This window comes from Bactrocera tryoni, chromosome 1 (genome assembly GCF_016617805.1).
Source record: "Bactrocera tryoni isolate S06 chromosome 1, CSIRO_BtryS06_freeze2, whole genome shotgun sequence".
Lineage (NCBI taxonomy): Eukaryota > Metazoa > Arthropoda > Insecta > Diptera > Tephritidae > Bactrocera > Bactrocera tryoni.
Window position 1 is genome coordinate 54,775,171 of NC_052499.1, and position 20,791 is coordinate 54,795,961.

The 20,791-nt window shown below is 36.2% G+C and overlaps 1 protein-coding gene across 1 annotated transcript; it reads left to right on the forward strand.

The window, feature by feature from the left end:
• The first annotated feature begins 13,808 nt into the window (after positions 1–13,808).
• Positions 13,809–20,493, forward strand: LOC120766475 (estradiol 17-beta-dehydrogenase 11). The gene is made up of 6 exons (XM_040092017.1): positions 13,809–13,967; positions 19,421–19,576; positions 19,651–19,827; positions 19,887–19,959; positions 20,025–20,331; positions 20,397–20,493. The coding sequence occupies exons 1-6, from the start codon at positions 13,809–13,811 to the stop codon at positions 20,491–20,493; spliced, it is 969 nt and encodes a 322-aa protein (XP_039947951.1).
• The last annotated feature ends 298 nt before the right edge of the window (positions 20,494–20,791 follow it).

Consider the following 20,791-nt stretch of genomic DNA (forward strand, 5'->3'; position numbering starts at 1 on the left):
CGGCTACACAGTTAGCAGGAATATCGCTATGTCCTGGAGCCCATGGCAAATTTATAGTGAAATAGAATGACAGATAGAGAGCAAGGTATTCCTCCACTATCTTCGATGAGGCCCTAAGAGACTTTAGTGATTCAAAAGTCGTTTGGCTGTCTGTATATATAAATATATTCTTTGTTTTAAGCACACACCTTATCAAAACAAGAAGGCTTTTCTTAATTGCTGTGATCTTCGCTTGGGAGACACTACAGTGTTATTTTGGTCACAAGTCAATACCGTACAAATACTTATCCTGCATGTTTTTTGACTTCACATTGTTCTAAGGACTCCACTGAAGCATATACTGGCTGCTCTTTCTATACCATAATCGGCCTCACAACTGCTGTGCAGAGCCAATAAGCTCTGTATACGAGCCATCAGTCCGCATTTGAACTCCACCATCTTTTTACAGATATAAAGTACTATTGCTTTCTTTGTCCTAGCGTCAACGTATGGTTTTGTGATAGCTTCCGGTCCAAAAGTAGTCTTTAGTGCAGCGCAGTCCATAAGATGTACACTTTTCGTTTTTAGATCTAACAACATTCAATTCATTGTTAAGACCCACAGAAGTGGAAATAAGAGGCCTCCTTTAGGTGTTCCCTTTTGGACAGATCTACAAAGATCCTTGAAATTACAAACTTGACCATGAGCATTTGTTCAATCAATTTCACAAGAGACTCGGAGATGTCCAGATTTTTAAGCGAGCTCGATATGGTCTTAGGCTGTATGTTATTGAAAGCTCCTTGTACTTCAAGAAAGGCTACAAGGACGTATTATTTGACGTCCAAAAATTTTTCAATCACTGCCACTACCGAGTTGAATGCTGTCCTAGTTGGTTTTCCTTTAGATTACGCATGTTGCGAAAGTGCCAGTTTTTCTGTCGAAATACAGTCTGACTGCAACGCAGAATTTTAGAATGATTACTAACCAGACACTATTATGAAGCTCTGGAAGCGCTGTAATTGGGTCCAGAAAATGCCGTCGAGCCTTGTTAATTTTACAGCTTAATTCCCAACCTTAATTACTTCCTGTTGCTATATGAGTATCTACGGGATTGGGATCTATCCCTACGCCGGTTAGTAGACTTATGAACTCATCAATGAATATGGTCCAACAAACAAGGTATATTCATGACTATACCACATTACAGCAGGCCTGAAATCCAACGCAGAATCACTCCATGTGCTGTGTGGTACGGAGGCAAGGACAATGACATCATCTGATGAGTCGGCCTTAGGAGTGCTCGAGAGAAAGGTTTTGCAGAACACTTTGCGCATTGGCAAGGGCGAGTACCGCAGTCAATGGAACGATGAGCTGTACAAGATACACGGCGACATTGACATAGTTTAGCGAATCAAGAGACACCGCCTACGCTGACTAGGTCATGTTGTTCGGTTGGTAAAGAACACTCTAGCTATGAAGGTTTTAGATTCAGTACCCGCTAGCGGAAGCAGAGGAAGATCTCCACTCCGTTGGAAGAGGACCTGGCTGCACTTGGTACCTCGAAGCCAAATAGCGAAAAGAAGAAACGAAGGGGGCGCTGTTGTTAACTCGGCTATCCGCGTAAGCGGTGACTACGCCAGTAAAGAAGAAGAAGATCAGCGTGACGAGCTGAGTCGATTGGCCATGTCCGTCTCTCTATATGTATATACGCGAACTACCATACAAACTGAACGATCGGAAAAAAATGCTTGCATGGAAAGCTGTTTTATTTGAAGAGTTATCTTCCAAAAATTTGGTATGGATTACTGTCTAAGGCAATCGTGTATTGTCGAAAGAAATTGTACAGATCGGTTAACTATAGCATATAGCTGCCATACAAACTGAACAATCAGAATCAAGTTCTTGTAAGGAATATTTTGTATTTGTCAAGGCTATTGTAGCTTCGTTGTAACTGAAGTTAAGGTTTACTTGTTTTGGAGTATTTCTAGATTTTTATAAATCTAGCGTTGCAAGGTCTTAAGTTTTACAGAGAATTAGATATCTAACATCAAAGTAAATCTCGCATATACGCATTTTCATTTCAGAATTCTAAAATTATTTTTTTCCTGAAATTGCAGCTAAACTTTAAAATCCTGTTTTAAATTCACAGTCACTACATTTCCATTACAACAATTTACGCAACAACACTCGTTTACTTAATAAGCAACCGCTTACGGACAATGCTCGTGGCAATGAAGTAACTATTTATGAGTATATCTACTGCTTATTGCGAAATAATTGCACATAAACCACATGGAAGAGCTCACCTACAATTTGCAGCAACAACAACAATGCAAATAAAGCCTATAGTTCGAGAAAATTGTTAAATTTGCATATGCACACAGGAGTTGTAGTTGTTGTTGGCAGTCTTAACCATGCATATTGTTTTGTATGTTATACTACATACAACACATGCCTCTTGTTGTCGTTGTTAGTGTGCATTGTGGCGTGCAGCGTGCGGCTTCAACACTGATGCACCTTTAATAATACTTAACAATAAGCTAAATGTGAAGAAAATTATATATGTAGAATGCATGAAAGAACACTGTGTGGTTGTAATTGTTGTTGTTTGCACTCCGCAATCGATTGTTGTGCCGACCAAATAACGACCGAACCCTAACAGTTGCTGGACAAGTACATATGTATGCACGTGTGTGTGTGTTTGTTGTTTGTCAAATAACGGTTATTTCACACATCAATAGACTTTATTCTAGTATAGAGGAAAATTTTATATTGGCCATTGTTCGAAAAGTGAGAGATTTTACTTTAAATATTTGCATATGCCATGTCCTACGAACACACACAAACACACTCACGCCTGTATGCCTACACCTGTTGCTGCCACACATCCGACAAGGACAATGCAACAATCACGTGACTTTTGTCGTACAATGAGACATTTATGCCTCGTAAGGTATGAATTTTCTATTTTCCATTTTGTGTGCAACATTTCTTGCATTTTTCATAGGCTCTCTCGCCCACTTAGCCGCTCTCTGGGCACCAGTATTAATGGTGATTGTTAGGTTTTGTGTCGGAAAATTGAATTTTAATTGAAATTTTAATTAAAAGTTGAAATAGTTTACCAAATGTTTTGGCAAATATTTTCCCAAACGCATGTAACATACTAAATACATACAGACAAACTACGGTATAAATAACAGGCATTTTGTATTTGTAATCATAGGTTGTACAAAGGACTAAACTTGTGTCATACAGCATATTACCTACATATTTACCCACATGCGATTTAGAAGAAGAAAAAAGAGTGAACATAAAATTATAAATTTTTAAAATAGATTAGAAGAACTTTGAAATAAGAAAAACTTGAAAAGAAATAAAATAATAGGTTTGTTATACAGCTTACACCCCGAAAAACATGTGGCACACTCTCATAACTCAGCATCTGCACGACCAATTTAAAAGAAAGTCGGTACATAACATTCTCTTGACACCCTTGTGTTATTGTTTGGATAATTGAATGAGCAACGTCAGACTATGACCACGCCTACTTTCTATAGAACACAATATTATGAAGTCTTTTGGATACTTTTTCCTAATAATGATAAGGAAAATAAGAAGATCCGGCGTTTTCGTGGCAAATTTTGTGCAGCGAAGATACACATTTCTGGCTCAATGGTTATGTAAACATTTGGGAAGAGCAACTTAAGGATATTCGAGAGCAAGATGACGCCACTTCCCACACATTGCATCAATCAATGGATTTATAAAGCAAATACTTCGGTTTGATGTAGATTTTTTGCCTGTTGGGATATGTGAAATCTAAAGTCTATGCCGGCAATCTCGCTTCGATTCAGACCTTGGAGCAAAAGATCACTCGTGGAATCCGCCAGTTACTGGTCGAAATGCTCGAACAAGTCATCGAAAATTGGATTCAAAAGGTGGGCCATCTAAGATGTAGCCGCGGCCAAATTTTGAAAGAGATAATCTTTAAAATATGAAAGCCAAGGAATCTTCATTCGAATGATAGCAAACATTCCCCATTAAGTTTGAGGTTCATGTGTTTTTTCTTTAAAAAAAGTAGATAATCTCAGTAGCCTTTATGTCGTATATAAAATCGATAATATCGCATTACATCTTCCACTATGTACTTGTAAGATCTTGAGAGGCATATACTCAAAATATCAGAGTAGATTATTTCACTCAGCATTATGTGATATGGATTTATATTTATTCGAAATATATTTGCTAAGACCAATTAATGAAGAAATCTTAATAAGAAGATGCAAACATATTTACTTAGGAACCTACCTTGAGCCGCCAAATGACAACCAGTTTTTTCTTTTATTCGATTTCGATCGGAAAATCATATTGTCTGACGCAAACAATCTTTGGAATTGCATAATTGAAAATTTGTGAGCAAGCAGTTAGCAACCCATTTCTCTTTGCTTTACTAAAAAGTGTGCCAATTAAGTTCCATACAATATGATTCCTCTTTGTCTTCCTTCATACAATTTTGACAAACCGCTTGTGAACCTATTGGACCTCTTACGATATGCTTTGCGCCAAAAGGATCTCACAGTCGCAGAAAATCGAGTTATTGACCAGCGCCTGCCAAACTCACTGAAGGTCCGTAAGTCAGACGCTAGAACGCAAGGAGACAACCGACACATTTCCAATCGGATGACACATCCATTTAGCAGTTGCCGGCGATTGTGCTGTGACCGGTCTTCCAATTAAGTCTCATATGGAAGAAACTTGATGCTATTGCTAATGAACTCATGCTCTTCTTGAGTAATTTTGAGCGCGCAGACAGCATACTTAAAGGCGGTACAGCCGTTCGCCTATCGGAGTGTATGCACAGCTCTCTGAAGCAGGCTGCACTTCGGTACATCTACTGCTAGTACATTGATTGCAGTCAAATATATTTGAAAGACACTGAAACTGGAGTTGATAGAGAGCTCTAGGAAGAAGATTCCACCTTCTATCCTCTCTCTTAACTTTGATCCGTCCGTGAAAAAGCTAACTGCATCTCTTCTCCAATAACTTCGCCCCGCCCATAAATCCCACGCTGGTGTGTGAACAGAGATGAAGTCGTCAGGAAGCTTTCAAGAATGCAGTAGAAGTACGGCAGAATTTCAGTATGTCTCTGCTCGGGGCAACACACCTCCCAGCTTTGTCTACAAGTGCAACATATATAGCACTAAGAGCATTGCCGATGAAGATCGATTTTTAATCAACTCTTTTGCTGGAACGGTTGATAACGGATAATTATAACATGTAGCTGTCATGTAAACTAAACGATCGGAATGAAGTGTTTATATGGATTTCATTTGGAGAGACATCTTCAAGAAATTTGCCACAGGTTATTGCCTAAGCATCGGTGGAATCTCCAAAGAAATTGTCAAGATAGGATCACTGCAGCCAATGGCTGCCATTTAAACTGACCGATTAAAGTTCTTGCAAGGAATCTTTTGTTTTTTTGAAAGGTATTATAGCTTCGGAGTAATCTAAGTCAACGTTTTTTTTTATTTCATGTGACCTACTCGGTTGAGATGCCCTAAGTTTCATTAACCTCACACTAATTTACTTTACTGGCTAGGGCAAAAATCAAGTTTTTCCTTGATTTTATATAAGGTTTCTTAGAAAAACGAAGTTATCAGAACTTATTTTCCTTTCTTCTGAAGTTGGCATTATCGTGGGCACACTGTAGCGCACACTTTTTACACTTTTTTCGCTTCGAATTAAAAAAAGCGCGTACACACATCACATCACCTTAGCATGGGGTCAAAATTATTGAGTAATTATTGTTTGTTACTCGAATGCTTGCCTTTAGATACGAAACTAGAAGTGATCGTTGCCGTCACCGCTTGTTTTTGTTGTTTTGTTTTTTGTCGTCAACAAACGAATGTCGCTTTTTGTAGATTGAAATCTATTTATATTATGCAAGCAGCAGCGCAACGGCGCACAAAAAGTGGCGTCGAATCACGGCTTCTATTTTCTCTACACATTCATACATACATATTTACATATGTACAGGTTTACAATCTATGTTTGTCATATAAATGGAGTAAAACATTGGGAAAAGTAAATCAGCGGCAACAAGTGTAAGAAAATGTAATAACTGGAAAAAAAATTTTAAAGAAAAATGTAATAAGCAATAATATTTATTCTCATGCTGCTAAGGAGTAAAATAGCTTTGTTCACCTAACGGTTGTACGTATCACCTGAGACTAATCGAGATAGATATGGGGTTATATTTGTATATATAAAATTCCGGAATAAAACTTTGCACGAAAAATATCTTTAGAGTATTCCACCTTGTGACCAAAAATTGTTCAAATCCAGCAAAAACTGTACAAATCCCTATGTACCGAATAATTCGGAAAAGTTGAAAAAAGGTACAGCTGTTCAAAAATAGAACGGAGACATATGTATGTATTTCTTATAGTAAATAAACAACGAACGGTTGCCATCCAACGGCAAATGTTTTGCTAGTTCTTTCTACCCACGTTGTTTAATATACCTAAACAACCTTCATGAAGATCTTAATTATGAATTTGATCCGTCAATTTGTATTTCAGCTAATTGCCATACTTAAACTTGACGTAAATCGGCACTAAGTACGAGTGCAACCGATATGTTATAGTATTTCGATATCGGCGATACCGACAAACGAGTAGTTTTTGGGGATAAAACTACGTGTCCAAAATATCAAATCGATATCTCAAAAACGGTGGAACTTTTCTGACAACTGGTTGCAAGTTCATTACACTGAGGTCGGTTTTGTGAATACCATCACATGGAAGGTGAGCTTTATTATTATTATTATTTTTCGATTATTCACTCGCAGGCCAAACCCATTTCCAATTTTAGAACCACAAACCACTAACTTTATAAAAAAATGTAATGAATTGTCGCTTTCTGCCTGAAATTATCCCTGAGTTTGAAATGCTTTATAATTGAGTTTGGAGTATGGCATTATAAGGCACTTAAGCCTTCTTTATTATTGTAGATAAGTACATTTATCTATTCTTAAGTGATTTCTAATTACTTTATGGTTTATTGTGGGAAAAGAAAGAAGAAATTTGTATTTAAAATGTATTTAAAGAGTTCTTAATAATTAAATGTAATTTTTATAAGAATATATATTGCGACAAAAAAGTACCCGGAAAGTGTAAATAAAACGCAAAACATTTCATTATTCATCAAAGTAATCGCCAAGAGATGTAATAAACTTATGCCAACGATGGGAATGTAGTTACTACATATTGAAATGGGGTTGCTTTGGTACCGAAACTCTTATAGAAAACATGTTGCCGAAATTATGTCCATTACCTACCAAAAACATTTTGAGTAAGAAAAGGCGTGGCCTTATTGCGAATAAAAATATTAAAATGCTAATATATATGTATACATTTATAGTATTATTAAATGGGTCGATAATTCGGGAATTACTATTGTTTCCACCAAAAAAATACAATCAATTCAGTTGGCAGATATTCTAGAGTTGAGAACAGGAAAGTTAATATAAATCGTCCATATTCAATCTCCAGATATAATGCTGGATTGACAAAATGTTAATGCTTACCAGATCAGAGCCAGAGGAAAATAATAAGGGTTTTCACTTTTTACGTGGTTTATCGATGTTTCTAATCAAAATGCTTGGCTGCTACATCGCCAATCTGGCTCAACGCTCTCTCTTTCAGTTTCTCCGAGCTATTGCAGACTAATATTGTACCACGCTGGGTGTACAAAACCACTCAGTGAATTACTCACGTTCATTCCTTCAATTATTTTTGGATTTTGTAAGTCCGCAGGCCAGATCTTTCTTACAACCCTCTGGTCCATTTTTTGTCTTTCCACTATTTTTATATTTTCTTGCCTTTCCACTTTATTAATACATTTTTATTTATTGTTATGAAGTCAAATTATTATTTTTTTTTTTTTAAGTTTAAGTGCATATTTATTTAAACGACGAAACTTAAACAACTTCATTATATCTATATTAACCTGGCTACCGTCCAGTGATAGTGTTACACTTAGCTCAGTGTTGAAACTTGTACTTGTCTGTTAAAAGTGGTGAAACCAAGATTGCAGAAAGCAATTGTTTGGATCTTCAATATTGTATTGGCGGTTTTCGTAGTTCCTATAGCGCTTATAGTGACCACCATAATTACTAATATTGAAAGTTGCCGACGCAAAGAGGAAAAATCTATTAAAAATGAAGTGGGCGTTGTAAGTTCTTTGAAATATTGAATATATTGAAATTATTGTAAAATTAAAAAAATTAACTAATATTTGTGCATAAATTGAAGTAAATCGAGTTTCGGAGTTCCAAAGCTGCGCATACTTCAGAGTTTTAGAATTGCACCGTTTTGTGTAAGCTGAAGAACCAAAAAGAGAAATTGGACTAATGCCATTATTGATGGTATAGATATTTTTAATTAGCGAAATATTGACACGAAGTATTCGAGAGCTTCACTTCAGTTTTGAAGCACACTTCTAACCCTTAAAGAACATAATGATAGTCAAAATCAAAATCATTGCTAAATTTAATTTCGTGACTAAATTTAATTATTTTAAAATTAAGTTCCAAAGCGCAGGCAGCGTTGACTATTACAGCATGACGTCTTTCATGGCAGTTTTCAGCTAAATTTTCTGAATATTCCACAGGAATCAAACCCCAGATATGTTGGAGTAGCCGAGTGATATATTTTATTGACCTTAAATATTTTCTTGATAATTTGGCTTTCATGAAAGCGTCAACATTCTCATTTAAATTGGCGTCAATTTGTTGCTGTGATAGCCAATCTAAAGTACCAATATGGTTTTCTTGTTTCTATTGCGTACAGAGTCTGCTCCTCCGTTCCGGCCCATTGTCTTCTTTCAGTATCCAATCATGGTAATATTGGCCGTAAAGCATTGCAGCTGACTACAGTGAACGCTTTTAATACAATTTCATTATTCTAACGGCTATCAGGTTTTCGGTGCTCAACACTTCTTCTAATAAATGTTTGCCCTTTGCTAAGCCAAACACGTCTCAAGCAATATAATAGTTGACTCGTCTGGAAATATTAAATTGGTCTAATCACGATTGAAGTTTTTCTGCGCCCAAAGCAATATTTTTTTCAATGTATGTTTCGTGGAGTTTGATTACAGTGCCGCTTGCAGATCTCTGAAGTCTGTCCCGCGTTGTGCAATGTGAAGTTTGGTTATCACTTTGAGTGACGCGTGAGGCTGTAGCATGATCAGTTTTGTGAGTTTCGTCATTGGAAGCAGTCGTGTTTCAGAATTGTGCTTTCATGAAGCTAGTACTTTTTTTTCTTGTGAAAATTTAAGCCAGAGATGGTAAGTAACTAAATTAAATTAAAAATTATTAATTTTAATTGCAAATTCATTTGCAGAAATAGGAAGAACTAGAAAAAACGTTAACTTCGGCTGCACCGAAGCTAATATACCCTTCACAGGTGCATTTCTTTTAGTAACTATGTGTTCAGTTTGTATGGTGGCTATATGCTATAGTTTACCGATCTGACCAATTCGGAGATTACATTGTTGCCTTAGGAAATAATCTATACCAAATTTGGTGAATATATCTTGTCAAATGTGAAAGTTTTCCATACAAGAACTTGATTCTGATCGTTCAGTTTATATGGCAGCTATATGTTATAGTGGTCCGATATCGGCCGTTCCGACAAATGAAAATGACGTTTGCAGAATTTCAAAAGGATATCTTAAAAACTTAGAGACTAGTTCGTATATATACAGACGGACGGACGGACGGACAGGCAGACAGACGGGCATGGTTTAATCGACTCAGCTCAACATACTGATCATTTAAATATATACTTTATAGGGTCTCCGTCGCTTCCTTCTGGGTGTTACAAACATCGTGACAAACTTAATATACCCTGTTCAGGGTATAAAAAACAAAGCTATTACGAGTAGTAGAAATCTTAGGCAGCAAATCAAAAGCTCCCTTCGTAGTGGTGAAACACATAGGGAAATTTCGAGAAAATATGGAGTTTCCGTGGAAGTTGCAGCAAATAAGCCTGGGTGCAGAAGAAAGCAAAGTGAAATTCGAGAGAAGGAGCTTTCGAGGGAAATTCGGAGTGGTAAATATAAAAATGCAGTGGAAGTAAGCCGCAACCTATCAGCGATGAGCCAGGTGACAATTTTTGCGGAAACAGTTCGGAGGGTTTGCAAAAGAGCTAGTCTCAGAGAGCGTGCAAAGGTCAAAAAGCCATTGTTGTCTGAAAGGCAGAAAAAGCTGTGTCTCTTATTGGCAAAATGTTAAAAGGATTGGAACTCTGTTGATTGGAAAAAGGATATATTGTCTGACGAAACTAAGATAAACCATGTAGGATCAGAGGATCGTAAGTGGACTTGGAAAAGTAAGGACATGAAGTTACGGTGGCACCACGTTAAGTCTACGCTGAAATTTGGAGGCGACTAAATTATGGTATGCGGCCGTATAACCACTAACGGTATTAGAGGACTAGTCATAATTGAGGGTAGAACGACGGCAGACTCTTACATTGACATTCTGGGTAATCATTTAGTTCCCTTTGTAGAAGATTTAGGTGAAGATGTTTCGAACATCGTTTTTCAGCAGGACAATGATCCGAAGTACACTGCGCGGAAAACTAAAAGCTGGCTTCAAAGTAATGGATTTACATCGCTTAATTAGCCACCACTGCCACGCCCACAAATCGCCATTAACCGAAAACCTATAAAGGACCATAACTAAGCACAAAATTAAGATATAAAACTGTAATTTGACAAAGGGGATCGCAGTAGAAAGCAGCGCCTGTGGGAAATTTTCTTTTGAAAAAGTTGGCGTGACCCCACCGTCTAACAAGCTTAATGTACATATCATTATCATACATATTAAAATTTATATCGTTTAGCACTTTAATCGAGTTATTGTGGAATATAATTTGGTTTTCGACTTGGTGGGTACGTCACATTTGAACATTGTGGTAGTTCATTTTCTTGTGTGTTAAGAGGAGTCTGCTGTTTTTTGTGAGGTGCCAGTTTGGAACATTGTGGTAGTTCACTGTTTCGTGTATTTGGTTCGGTAGGGTCTGCATTTACCGCCGACATGCTGCTTGTAGCTGCACCGAATCACAAGGTACCACTCATTCCATTTATTGATTCCTCTATTGACAATAACTCACTCACTTGATGCTCTAACTGTGATAAAGGTATGAAAAGTGAGGGACCACCTCCAGTTCCCGAAATATTATTTTTGTTTCGTCGCATTTTTGCCTTTAAGTGAATCTTATAGTCTACATAAACCTGTACATTCAATCACATTTATAATTTATCTGTGCAATTATTGGAATTACCTTTTTCCACCCCGCAATGTCGCGCAATGGTGGCCCAGCTGCGTTTAAATGGGAAACTAAATTTTTCCATAAATTATTGGAGGTACTTTTGGCGTCTGGTGTTTTTAGTGATCCTTCATGAAATCCACGAGAATTTTAAATTGCTTTGGTTGAGTTTGTTGTTTTATTTTCGGTTCTTCCCTGTAAATTTGTGCAAAATAATTCATTTGCACGGCGTTATATATTTTAGTAGCAATTAAAACAACTAATTTATATTTGAAAATTACATTTTCAAGCAATGCGACTTCATAGTACTTGTAGCACAAAAATTACGAATATAACGCCTGTTTGACAATTGCTTTAGCAAAGCAGAGTACCGCCAATGCGAAAGGGAAAAACTGAATGCGAAAGGGAAAAACTAAATTCGAAAATTTCAAAATTTACTGCGATTGTCGAATTACAGAGTACCAAAATTGAAGATGCGAACATTTTCATATTCGTATCGCATTACAGAGTAACCCCCTGATTATTTGAGTTCGAGGCTCGGCGCGATTTCGTTTTGTTTCTAAACTTGAAAAAGTCAGTCAGCGGGCATATACGAGTATTTTAGTTAAATCAGAAGTTTATTGCCACCATAGGCGCCTGCTCTTTTATAAAACCTGCAGACATCGTCATAGTGCTTTGAAAATTTAACCAAATTTTTATGCATAAATTAATAGATATATCAAGAGATTTGCCATACGGAATACCAACTCAAATATAATGAGAAGGTGCGCATACACCAAAAATTTTCACTCGAATTATTGTAAGATGTTCCGACTTTTGCCATTTATGAAGGTAAGTTTTAAGACCACAAATTTGAAAAAGTTATAAGAAGAAATTTATTTTTCACGGTCCGAAAGAAAAACAAATGTATTGGCGGAAGCAGCGATAACCAACACTCTTAGGGTTGGAAAGCTTTAACTTATTTGGGAAGTATTCTGTTTGCTTTTTACCAGAAAGGATAGATTCGCATATTTATACTGATTGCCTTAAAAACAAACCTATGCTTTACAGAATAGTTTTCTGATAGAAATGAGCTTTTTTTGGCAGGATCATACTTCTATAAAACAAGCGATCCAATTATAGGTACTTTTTTCAATTGTCTTTTTTAACAGATCACGTGTAAGTCGTGACTACGTGTCTTGATATTTTTCTTCAGTATTGTATAGCAGTTCATCATGGAAAGACTTACACCTGATACAAGAACTGCAATTTCATCCAGAAAAAGTAAGGGTTTGGTGTATTTCGTGGGTCGGTGGAATCAGCGGTCATTATGTCTTCAAAAATGATGCCGGTGAAAATGTAATCATCAATGGCGACGGTATCGCGCCATGATAACCGATTATTTAATGCCTGAATTTGAATCTCTTAATATTGGCGATAATTGGTGTCAACAAGACGGTGCCACTTCCCACACATCGCATCAGTAAATGAATTTACTTAGAAAACACTTCGGTGAGCAGATAATTTCACGTTTTTAGCTACCAAGATCGTTGGATATTTCCACCATTCGACTTTTTCCTGTGCAGTTATGTGGAGTTTAAAGTCTATGCGCACAATCCCGCTTCGATTCAGGCCTTGGAGCAAAACATCACGCGAGTCATTCGCCAGTTACCAGTCGAAATGCACGAATGAGTAATTGAAAATTGGACTCTATTGATGGACCATCTGAGATGTAACCGCAGCAACATATGAAAGAGATAATCTTCAAAAAAACATGCAAAAGAATGTTCTTCCAAATGATAATAACCATTACCCATTAGATTTGAAGTTTCCGTGTTTTTTCTTAAAAAAAAATAGGGAAACTCGAAATGTTCACGAACCTTATTCCAGTCAGGGATTTTTGTGACTTCCTTATTGTAAAAGTTTACGTAGGTGGTAGGCATTTTGGATCATTCAAGAGTCAAAAGAGGCCGGTGTTAAAAATAAGAACTTCTAATGTAAATAATACTTAAAACAATTAATTCGCAAAAATAAACTTTCTTCAAAGAATTTTTATAAAACTAATTTTTCATTAATATAATTCATAATTCCATAATTATTTGTTTATTGAGTTTCAGCAACAACTACTTATTTAAAATGCATATTAAAAAAACAGATCGTACAAGTCATAGTTCGTAAAAATATTGCCAAACATGTTGCACGAATATCAATTTTACTGAGGTAATTAATCGCACAGCCGAATACATATTATGTATGTGAATATAAAAACACATTTCTAAATATATATTTGAAATTAAAAATGATCATCCGTTTTTTAACATTGAGAGTGCGTTCTCATAGGTGAGATATCGTTAAGGCACAACAACAGTTGCCGACAGCAACATTTTTGTGGTCAAGCCAGTCCACACAATCAGTATTCTTTCAGCGGTAGCGTCGAGCGCAACGGTTTCTTCTCTATTTATTGCACAAGTAATTAATTGATAACAAATATTTAACGAAATACTCGCATTAACAATGGCGACTGAAACGTTTAAGAAGATACGCGCCTGGCTTGGGGTGGCCCTCTTAACGCTTTTTATGCCGACCATTCTGTTCATTTCGGTGTTGATATATCTCTACGATAATTTTGTGAGAAGGAAAGTGTGCAAAGATATAGCCGGTGAAGTGGCTGTGGTAAATATTTGATTGAACCTTATTTATTTATTTGAGAAAATAATGATTTGGGAACAAAATTATGTGGAACTAAAGTACGTGTTTGGTATTACATACTAATCGCATAATCAACTTCGGGTTGATTAATTATATTGGTTCATTTTAGCAGCAAAACACAAAAAAACAAACATTTCAAAGACTGTTTAGAAATTTTCCGGTAGCTCATATTAATTGCATTAAAAAACTATTTAATTAAAATGTACACAATTAAATGCTATTTAAAATGAGTTGAATGTCTTTATTGAAAAGGCAAAGCCACAAACAATTACTGGGATTCAGTCTCTAAAAATGATGCATAACGAAGATGTGATAAAAGAAATCCAAATAAAATAATCCATTCAAATTAATTTCAAAATTCAAATTTAAGATGTTTTTAATTTGATTTAATTTAGTCAATTAATTAATTTACTAAAACAATGAACTAACAAATTGATTCCAATATCTTTTCCACATTCGTTCTACATTATTAAGCCATTATATTTTTCCGATATTTTTTACCTTACCTTAATTATAAATTGTAAATTGAAAGAATCTGATCGTACTTAGTATTGTGCTACAGAAGAGAAGTTGCGAAGGAATTATATTGAACAAAATTGGGTTGCAATTTCTCGGATAGTTACTGATCTATGAGATTTCTAGGCAGACTCAATCAATAGTTTCATTATACGACTTAATTGAGTGTTAATTAAAAAACATAATTTAGTCAATTAACAAAAGTGGTTAGACCAATGAAGTAGTTAATTGATTTAAAGATCTATTGTATGTTTAGAATACGTGTTAATTGAGTCAATTAGCTAATTGCCTACATCAATGAGTTCATTAATTGATTTCAAGATCTATTTGGTGTCCATTATACGTCACAATTTAGTTTTTGGTTTCATTATATGACTTAATTGAGTGTTAATTAAAGAACTTAATTTAGTCAATTAACAAAATTGGTTACACTAATGAGTTAGTTACTTGATTTAAAGATCTATAAGATTTTTATTATACATATTAATTAAGTCAATTAGCTAATTGCCTACATCAATGAGTTCATTAATTGATTTCAATATATATTTGATACCCACAATTTAGTCACTTAATCAATTAAATTTAATCCATTATCATATTAACTACGCTAAATAATTGATTTCAACAGCTGTCTGGAAACTCAAAAATAGATTTGTATATTTAAATTTCGGCTAACAATAAGGTGAGAAATAATCGTAAACTGATCGTCGATTCCCGAATGTTTAATGTTATTGATTCATATTTACTTACAGATAAGACAACAATTATTTCGATCTCACTTGTGACAAGTTTGTTGTCTTATCTTATATTTGTCATAAAAAAATTAATATACAGGGCAGTACACACATTGATTTCCTCTTTTTTCATATAATACTTTGACAACATAGCTGCCTAGAAAGACAAAATCAATTTTTTTTCTGTACTGCGGGCAACAGAACAACGCGAGAACAAAAAACCTCAACAGCCCTGTGACAGCACTGAAAACTTCAAAAATTATTGGTTCAGCAACGTAATTTATACAATCTTTTATAGCATGAAACGATGTTTGTAATATAAGTTTTTATGGTCGTCATGTCTATATGTTTATCCGTCTGTAACTTATATGCGAAAGACTTTCTCAGTTTTTGAGATATCGAAATCTCATTATTATTTTATTTGACAATGGATCGTTCAAAATCCGCCTTTGCAGCCACAGGCTGGTTCATAAGCAGGGTTGCGAGTTTTTTAATTAAAAAATCGTGGTTTTAGTGAACCATCCTCTACCATACATAAGCATGTGATATTTGGTTTTTAATGCTATACACAGATAAACATAATTTCAGCGCTAGCGAACCGCAATATGCCAAAAATAGTACTGCTGTCTCTTCGCCAGTGTCCAAAAGTTATCTCCAAGCACATAAATGTTTATTATGCGCTTTCGCTAACTAACAAATTTCATTATCAAAATTGCTAACAACACACAAAACAACAGCATAAAGCAAATAAAAAACTAGCAAAACAAAAAACGGTAATGAATACGTACTTATATACATAAGTATATATCTATATATATGTATGTATGTATACGCATCGCTACAAGTTATTAACATCGTTTTGGCTAGTTACTATTAGCTAGTTGTTGTTTCTGTTAGAAGTAACTGTTATACTAGCTATCTGCTAACGGTTCATCAACTGGTTTTACTTCCAACTGCGACAAAAAGCATAAAACTTTAAGAAGATTCACGGTCAAGGTTTGGCATTAATTCATTAGCAAAGCAATCAAAGTGGCAATGCACCAATTGCAAATTTTTTTCGACATACAGACATATACTATAGTCATGTGTAGATACAGGCAGTTTTTTTTAGTCTCAGCTTAATGGGCTCATGTGTCGATTAATCACAATACATGATTGCATACCAATTTTGTTGGAATTTGTTTATAGCGAGCAACCGTTAAGGAAAGCCGTCCGCGTTACAGATTAATCGCTTTAATTGTTTACTTTGCAATTTGCAATTTAATAGCAATTCATCGCATTTATGGCAAGCATTTGTTAAATAAAAGGCAAAGTACTCGTACAAACACCTTTCTTTGTGCGAAAGGCTGACAATGTGAAGTGAATTTTGCATATTGGAGAAAAATTGTTTATTAAAGATAAAATTGAAAAGGAAATATTTGGAGAATTTTTATTGCATTAAAACGTAATAATCGTATTGTAAAACGATAAATTATTTAAACCAACAATATTGAAATTGTCCTTTACTGGCCAAATAAAAACTCAAACTCATATCATATTTTGAATGCGCTCAGATCACTAAACAATAATAAATACATTGTGACAAAAAAGTACCCGGAAATTGTAAATAAAAAAAAATAAAAATAAAATAAAAAATTAATAAAAATTAGTAAAAAATATGTCAACGGAAAATACAATTTTATTGTGACATCAAAACATATATTTTCTTATAAAGTACAAACATCAGCTACATTTAGGGAAATTATTGCTTAATATAGAAAAAATACTTATGACTTTCGTGAATATTTGGCTTCGGGAAGGTCTTTTTTACATCGCCAACAATAAACTGCAAGCATTCCTGAAACTTCTCGCCTTGTTTGCCACTCTCAGTACCCTCGATAACTAAGTAATAAATTCATATAAATATACTATAATTGTAATTTCACACAAGATATCGAGGTGGAAAGGGACAAGGGTTGCACCGAAGCTAATATACCCTTCACAGCTGCATTTCTTTTAGTAACTATGTGTTCAGTTTGTATGGAAGCTACATATATGCTACAGTAATCCGATCTGAACAATTTTTTCGAAGATTATATTATTACCTTAAGCAGTAACGTCATGTCAAATTTCGTGAAGATACCACCTCAAATCCGAAAGTTTTCCATAAAAGCGCTTGATTCCGATCATTCGGCTTGTATGGCAGCTATATGCTATAGTGAGCCGATCTGAACATTTTCTTCCGATATTACATTATTTCTATGAACAATAACTCATACCAAATTTCGTGAAAATACCACGTAAAATACTAAAGTTTCCCATACCAGAACTAGATTCCGATCGATCACCTTTAACATCCTTATAACAAATATAAAGAATTTCGAACTTCCCGTTGACTTTCTTTGTCTTCTTTATTGGCGCCGAGTTCATAATAGCGCCCCAGTCGTTCTTCCTTTCCCCTGTTTGGCTACAATTAGAGATTCCAAGTGTGGCCAGGTCCTTCTCCACTTGGTATTTCCAACGAAGTGGAAGGTGCTTCCCCCGCGAGTACTGCGTCGAATACTCTCAAAGCTGGAGTGTTTTCGTTCATTTGGACGTCATGATCTAGCCAGTGAAGCCATTGTCTCTTTGTTCAACTATGTTAATGCCGTCGTATATTTCGTACAGCTCATCGTTCCATTGTCTACGTTATTCGCCGTTGTCAATGCACAAAGAACCATAAATCTACCGCAGAACATTTCTCCCGAAAACACGTAACGCCGACTCAACAGATGTTGTCATCGTCCGTGCCTCTGCCCCATATAGCAGAACAGGAATGATGAGTGACTTGCAAAGTTTGGTCATTGTTCGTCGAGAGAAGACTTTACTTCTCAATTGCCTACTCAGTTCGAAGTATCACCTGATGGCAAGAGTTCTTCTCCGTTGAATTTCGAGGCTGAAGTTGTTGTTGGTGTTAATGCTGGTTCCAAGATATCTACGACAAGTCGCAAATGTGACGACTGCTTGTTTGATGACAGGAGATATTTCGTTTTGCCCTCATTCACTGCCAGACCCATTTGCTTCGCTTCTTTATCCAGTCTGGGCAAAGCAGAATTAACGGCGCGGTTGTTAAGACCAATGATATCAATATCATCGGCGTATACGTACTCTTATAGAAGACTGGACCTGCTCGATTAAGTTTTGCAGTTCCAATCACTTTCTCCAGCAGTAGATTGAAAAAGTCGCACGGTAGGGAGTCGCCTTGTCTGAGGCCTCGTTTGTACTGAACCAAATCCAGACATAGCGGCATAAAGGCAGCTCCTTTTCGTTCTGTCGAAAACAGCTTTGAAATCGACGAAGAAGTGGTGTGTGTCGATTCTCCTTTCACGGCTCTTTTCCAAAATTTGACGCATGGTGAAAATCTGGTCGATTGTAGATTTTTCAGGTATAAAGCCACACTGATAATGTCCAATCTGTTTGTTGACGGTGGACTTTAATCTCTCACACGCTCGATAGAACCTTATATGCGATGTTGAGGAGGCTAATCCCACGGTAGTTGGCGCAGATTGTGGGGTCCCCCCTTTTTGTCCATTGGACAGAGCACACTTAAATTCCAATCGTCGGGCATGCTCTCTTCCGACCATATTCTACAAAGAAGCTGATGCATGCTCCTTAGCAGTTCTTCGCCGCTGTATTTGATTAGCACGGCTGGCAATCCATCAGCTCTCGCCCCTTTGTACTTCTTCTTCATGGTCGGACAATGAAACGTCTGCTTCATCGTCTGATGCATGCTCCTTATCAGTTCTTCGCCGCTGTATTTGATTAGCACGGCTGGCAATCCATCGACTCTCGCCCCTTTGTTGTTCTTCTTTATGATCGGGCAATGAAACGTCTGCTTCACCGTCATCGATTGGGGAATCACGTTCACCCCTTGCATTATGCTTTTCCATTCAATAAGCTGAAGAAGGGTTCCATCGATAATTTCAGTATTCTCCGGGCATCAGTCACTAGATCACCTCTAGGGGCTCAAAAAGAGTACGATCTGGTCTTGAAACCTTCTGTTAATTTACACTAAATACGCTAATTTTATGGTTCCAATTATAAAGAAATTGAGGCCTTAAATATGTAGTATATCTAGTATCTACCATAAATGTCAAAATCATTGAGCTTGTAAAATTAAATATGATTTATTTATCAAATCCATTAAAGGTCACCGGTGCAGCAGGTGGACTGGGTAAATGTATCGCTGCAGAATTGGCCGCGAAAGGATGCCATGTCGCCATATGTGATATCAATTTCGATTTGGCTGTGACGACAGCTAAGGAAATCGCCGATAAATATGGCGTTAAAGCAAAAGCTTACAAGGTGAGTAAACTTGAAGCTCAGTTCAAAACGAACAATTTAAATCCGATTTTATTCGATAATGTCTCATATTACAGGTAGACGTCACCAAATACGATGAAATTGTGGAGCTCAATGAGCAATTAACGAACGACATTGGCACTGCCACTATACTCGTGAATAATGCAGGCTTGCTGTTGCACTCAGATCAGTTAAATCCCACAGTGCACGAAATTGAAGCGATGGTTAAAGTCAATTATTTGTCACATTTCTGGGTAATTTGAAGTAGTACTTACATTTAATGTCTTCTATAGTCATTTCAATATTGTTTTAGACTAATCGTGTGTTTCTCCAAAATATGAAACATGCCAGACGTGGCCATATTGTGGCTATCAGCTCGCTAGCTGGTAACTCTTTTAATATGAATTGCTAATCAGCTATTTGGTAAATATTTATTCTCAATTCGGCACAGGTCTTCTCACGTTACCACAATCGGAGCCATACTGCAGCGCTAAGACCGCCGTGCGCACCCTAATGCGTTGCTTACGCGCCGAGCTGAGGCTAGACGGCATTACGGGCATTGATACAACCACGGTCTTTCCTTCCTTTCTGCAAACTCACGCAAGAGTGAAAAAGATGGCTCAGGACAGTGGTTATGCGGATATATATCCGATGATAGAGGGTGAAGAGGTGGCGCAAAGAATTGTGCGTGGCATGCAGCGTGGTGAAGTAGAGATCGCATTACCCGGATTCTTTATGATTCTCTACCGTTTCATAACGTATGCATAATTATACAAATATGTGTGGAGTGCTAATATTTAAATTTTTCTTAATGAAATTGCAGGGTTTTACCGGCACGTGTCCAGGATTGGTTGTTCTTCAACCCATCGATTGCAAATTTCACTTCCAAACGTGCCATGACATCACTAAAAAAGCAATAAGTTTTTATTTTCTTAGTTTATAAATGTACATATTTAATTTCTTCAATAAATGTTATAGACCAGAGGTAGTCAACTGGTTTCTTAGTTGGTTCATTTCATACCACAAGAACATGACTGTGACTTTATGGTGTCGAGAATGATCGCCGATAATAAATCTTCTCAGTCTTTGGTTGATTAGTTAGGTTTCATACAGAGGGAAGTTCTCTTGAAATTTGTGGGCCGATTTTTTTAATATTTTTGTATTTTTTTCATTTTTGAAAATTTGACAATTTTTCTTTAAATAAATAAAAAAAATATA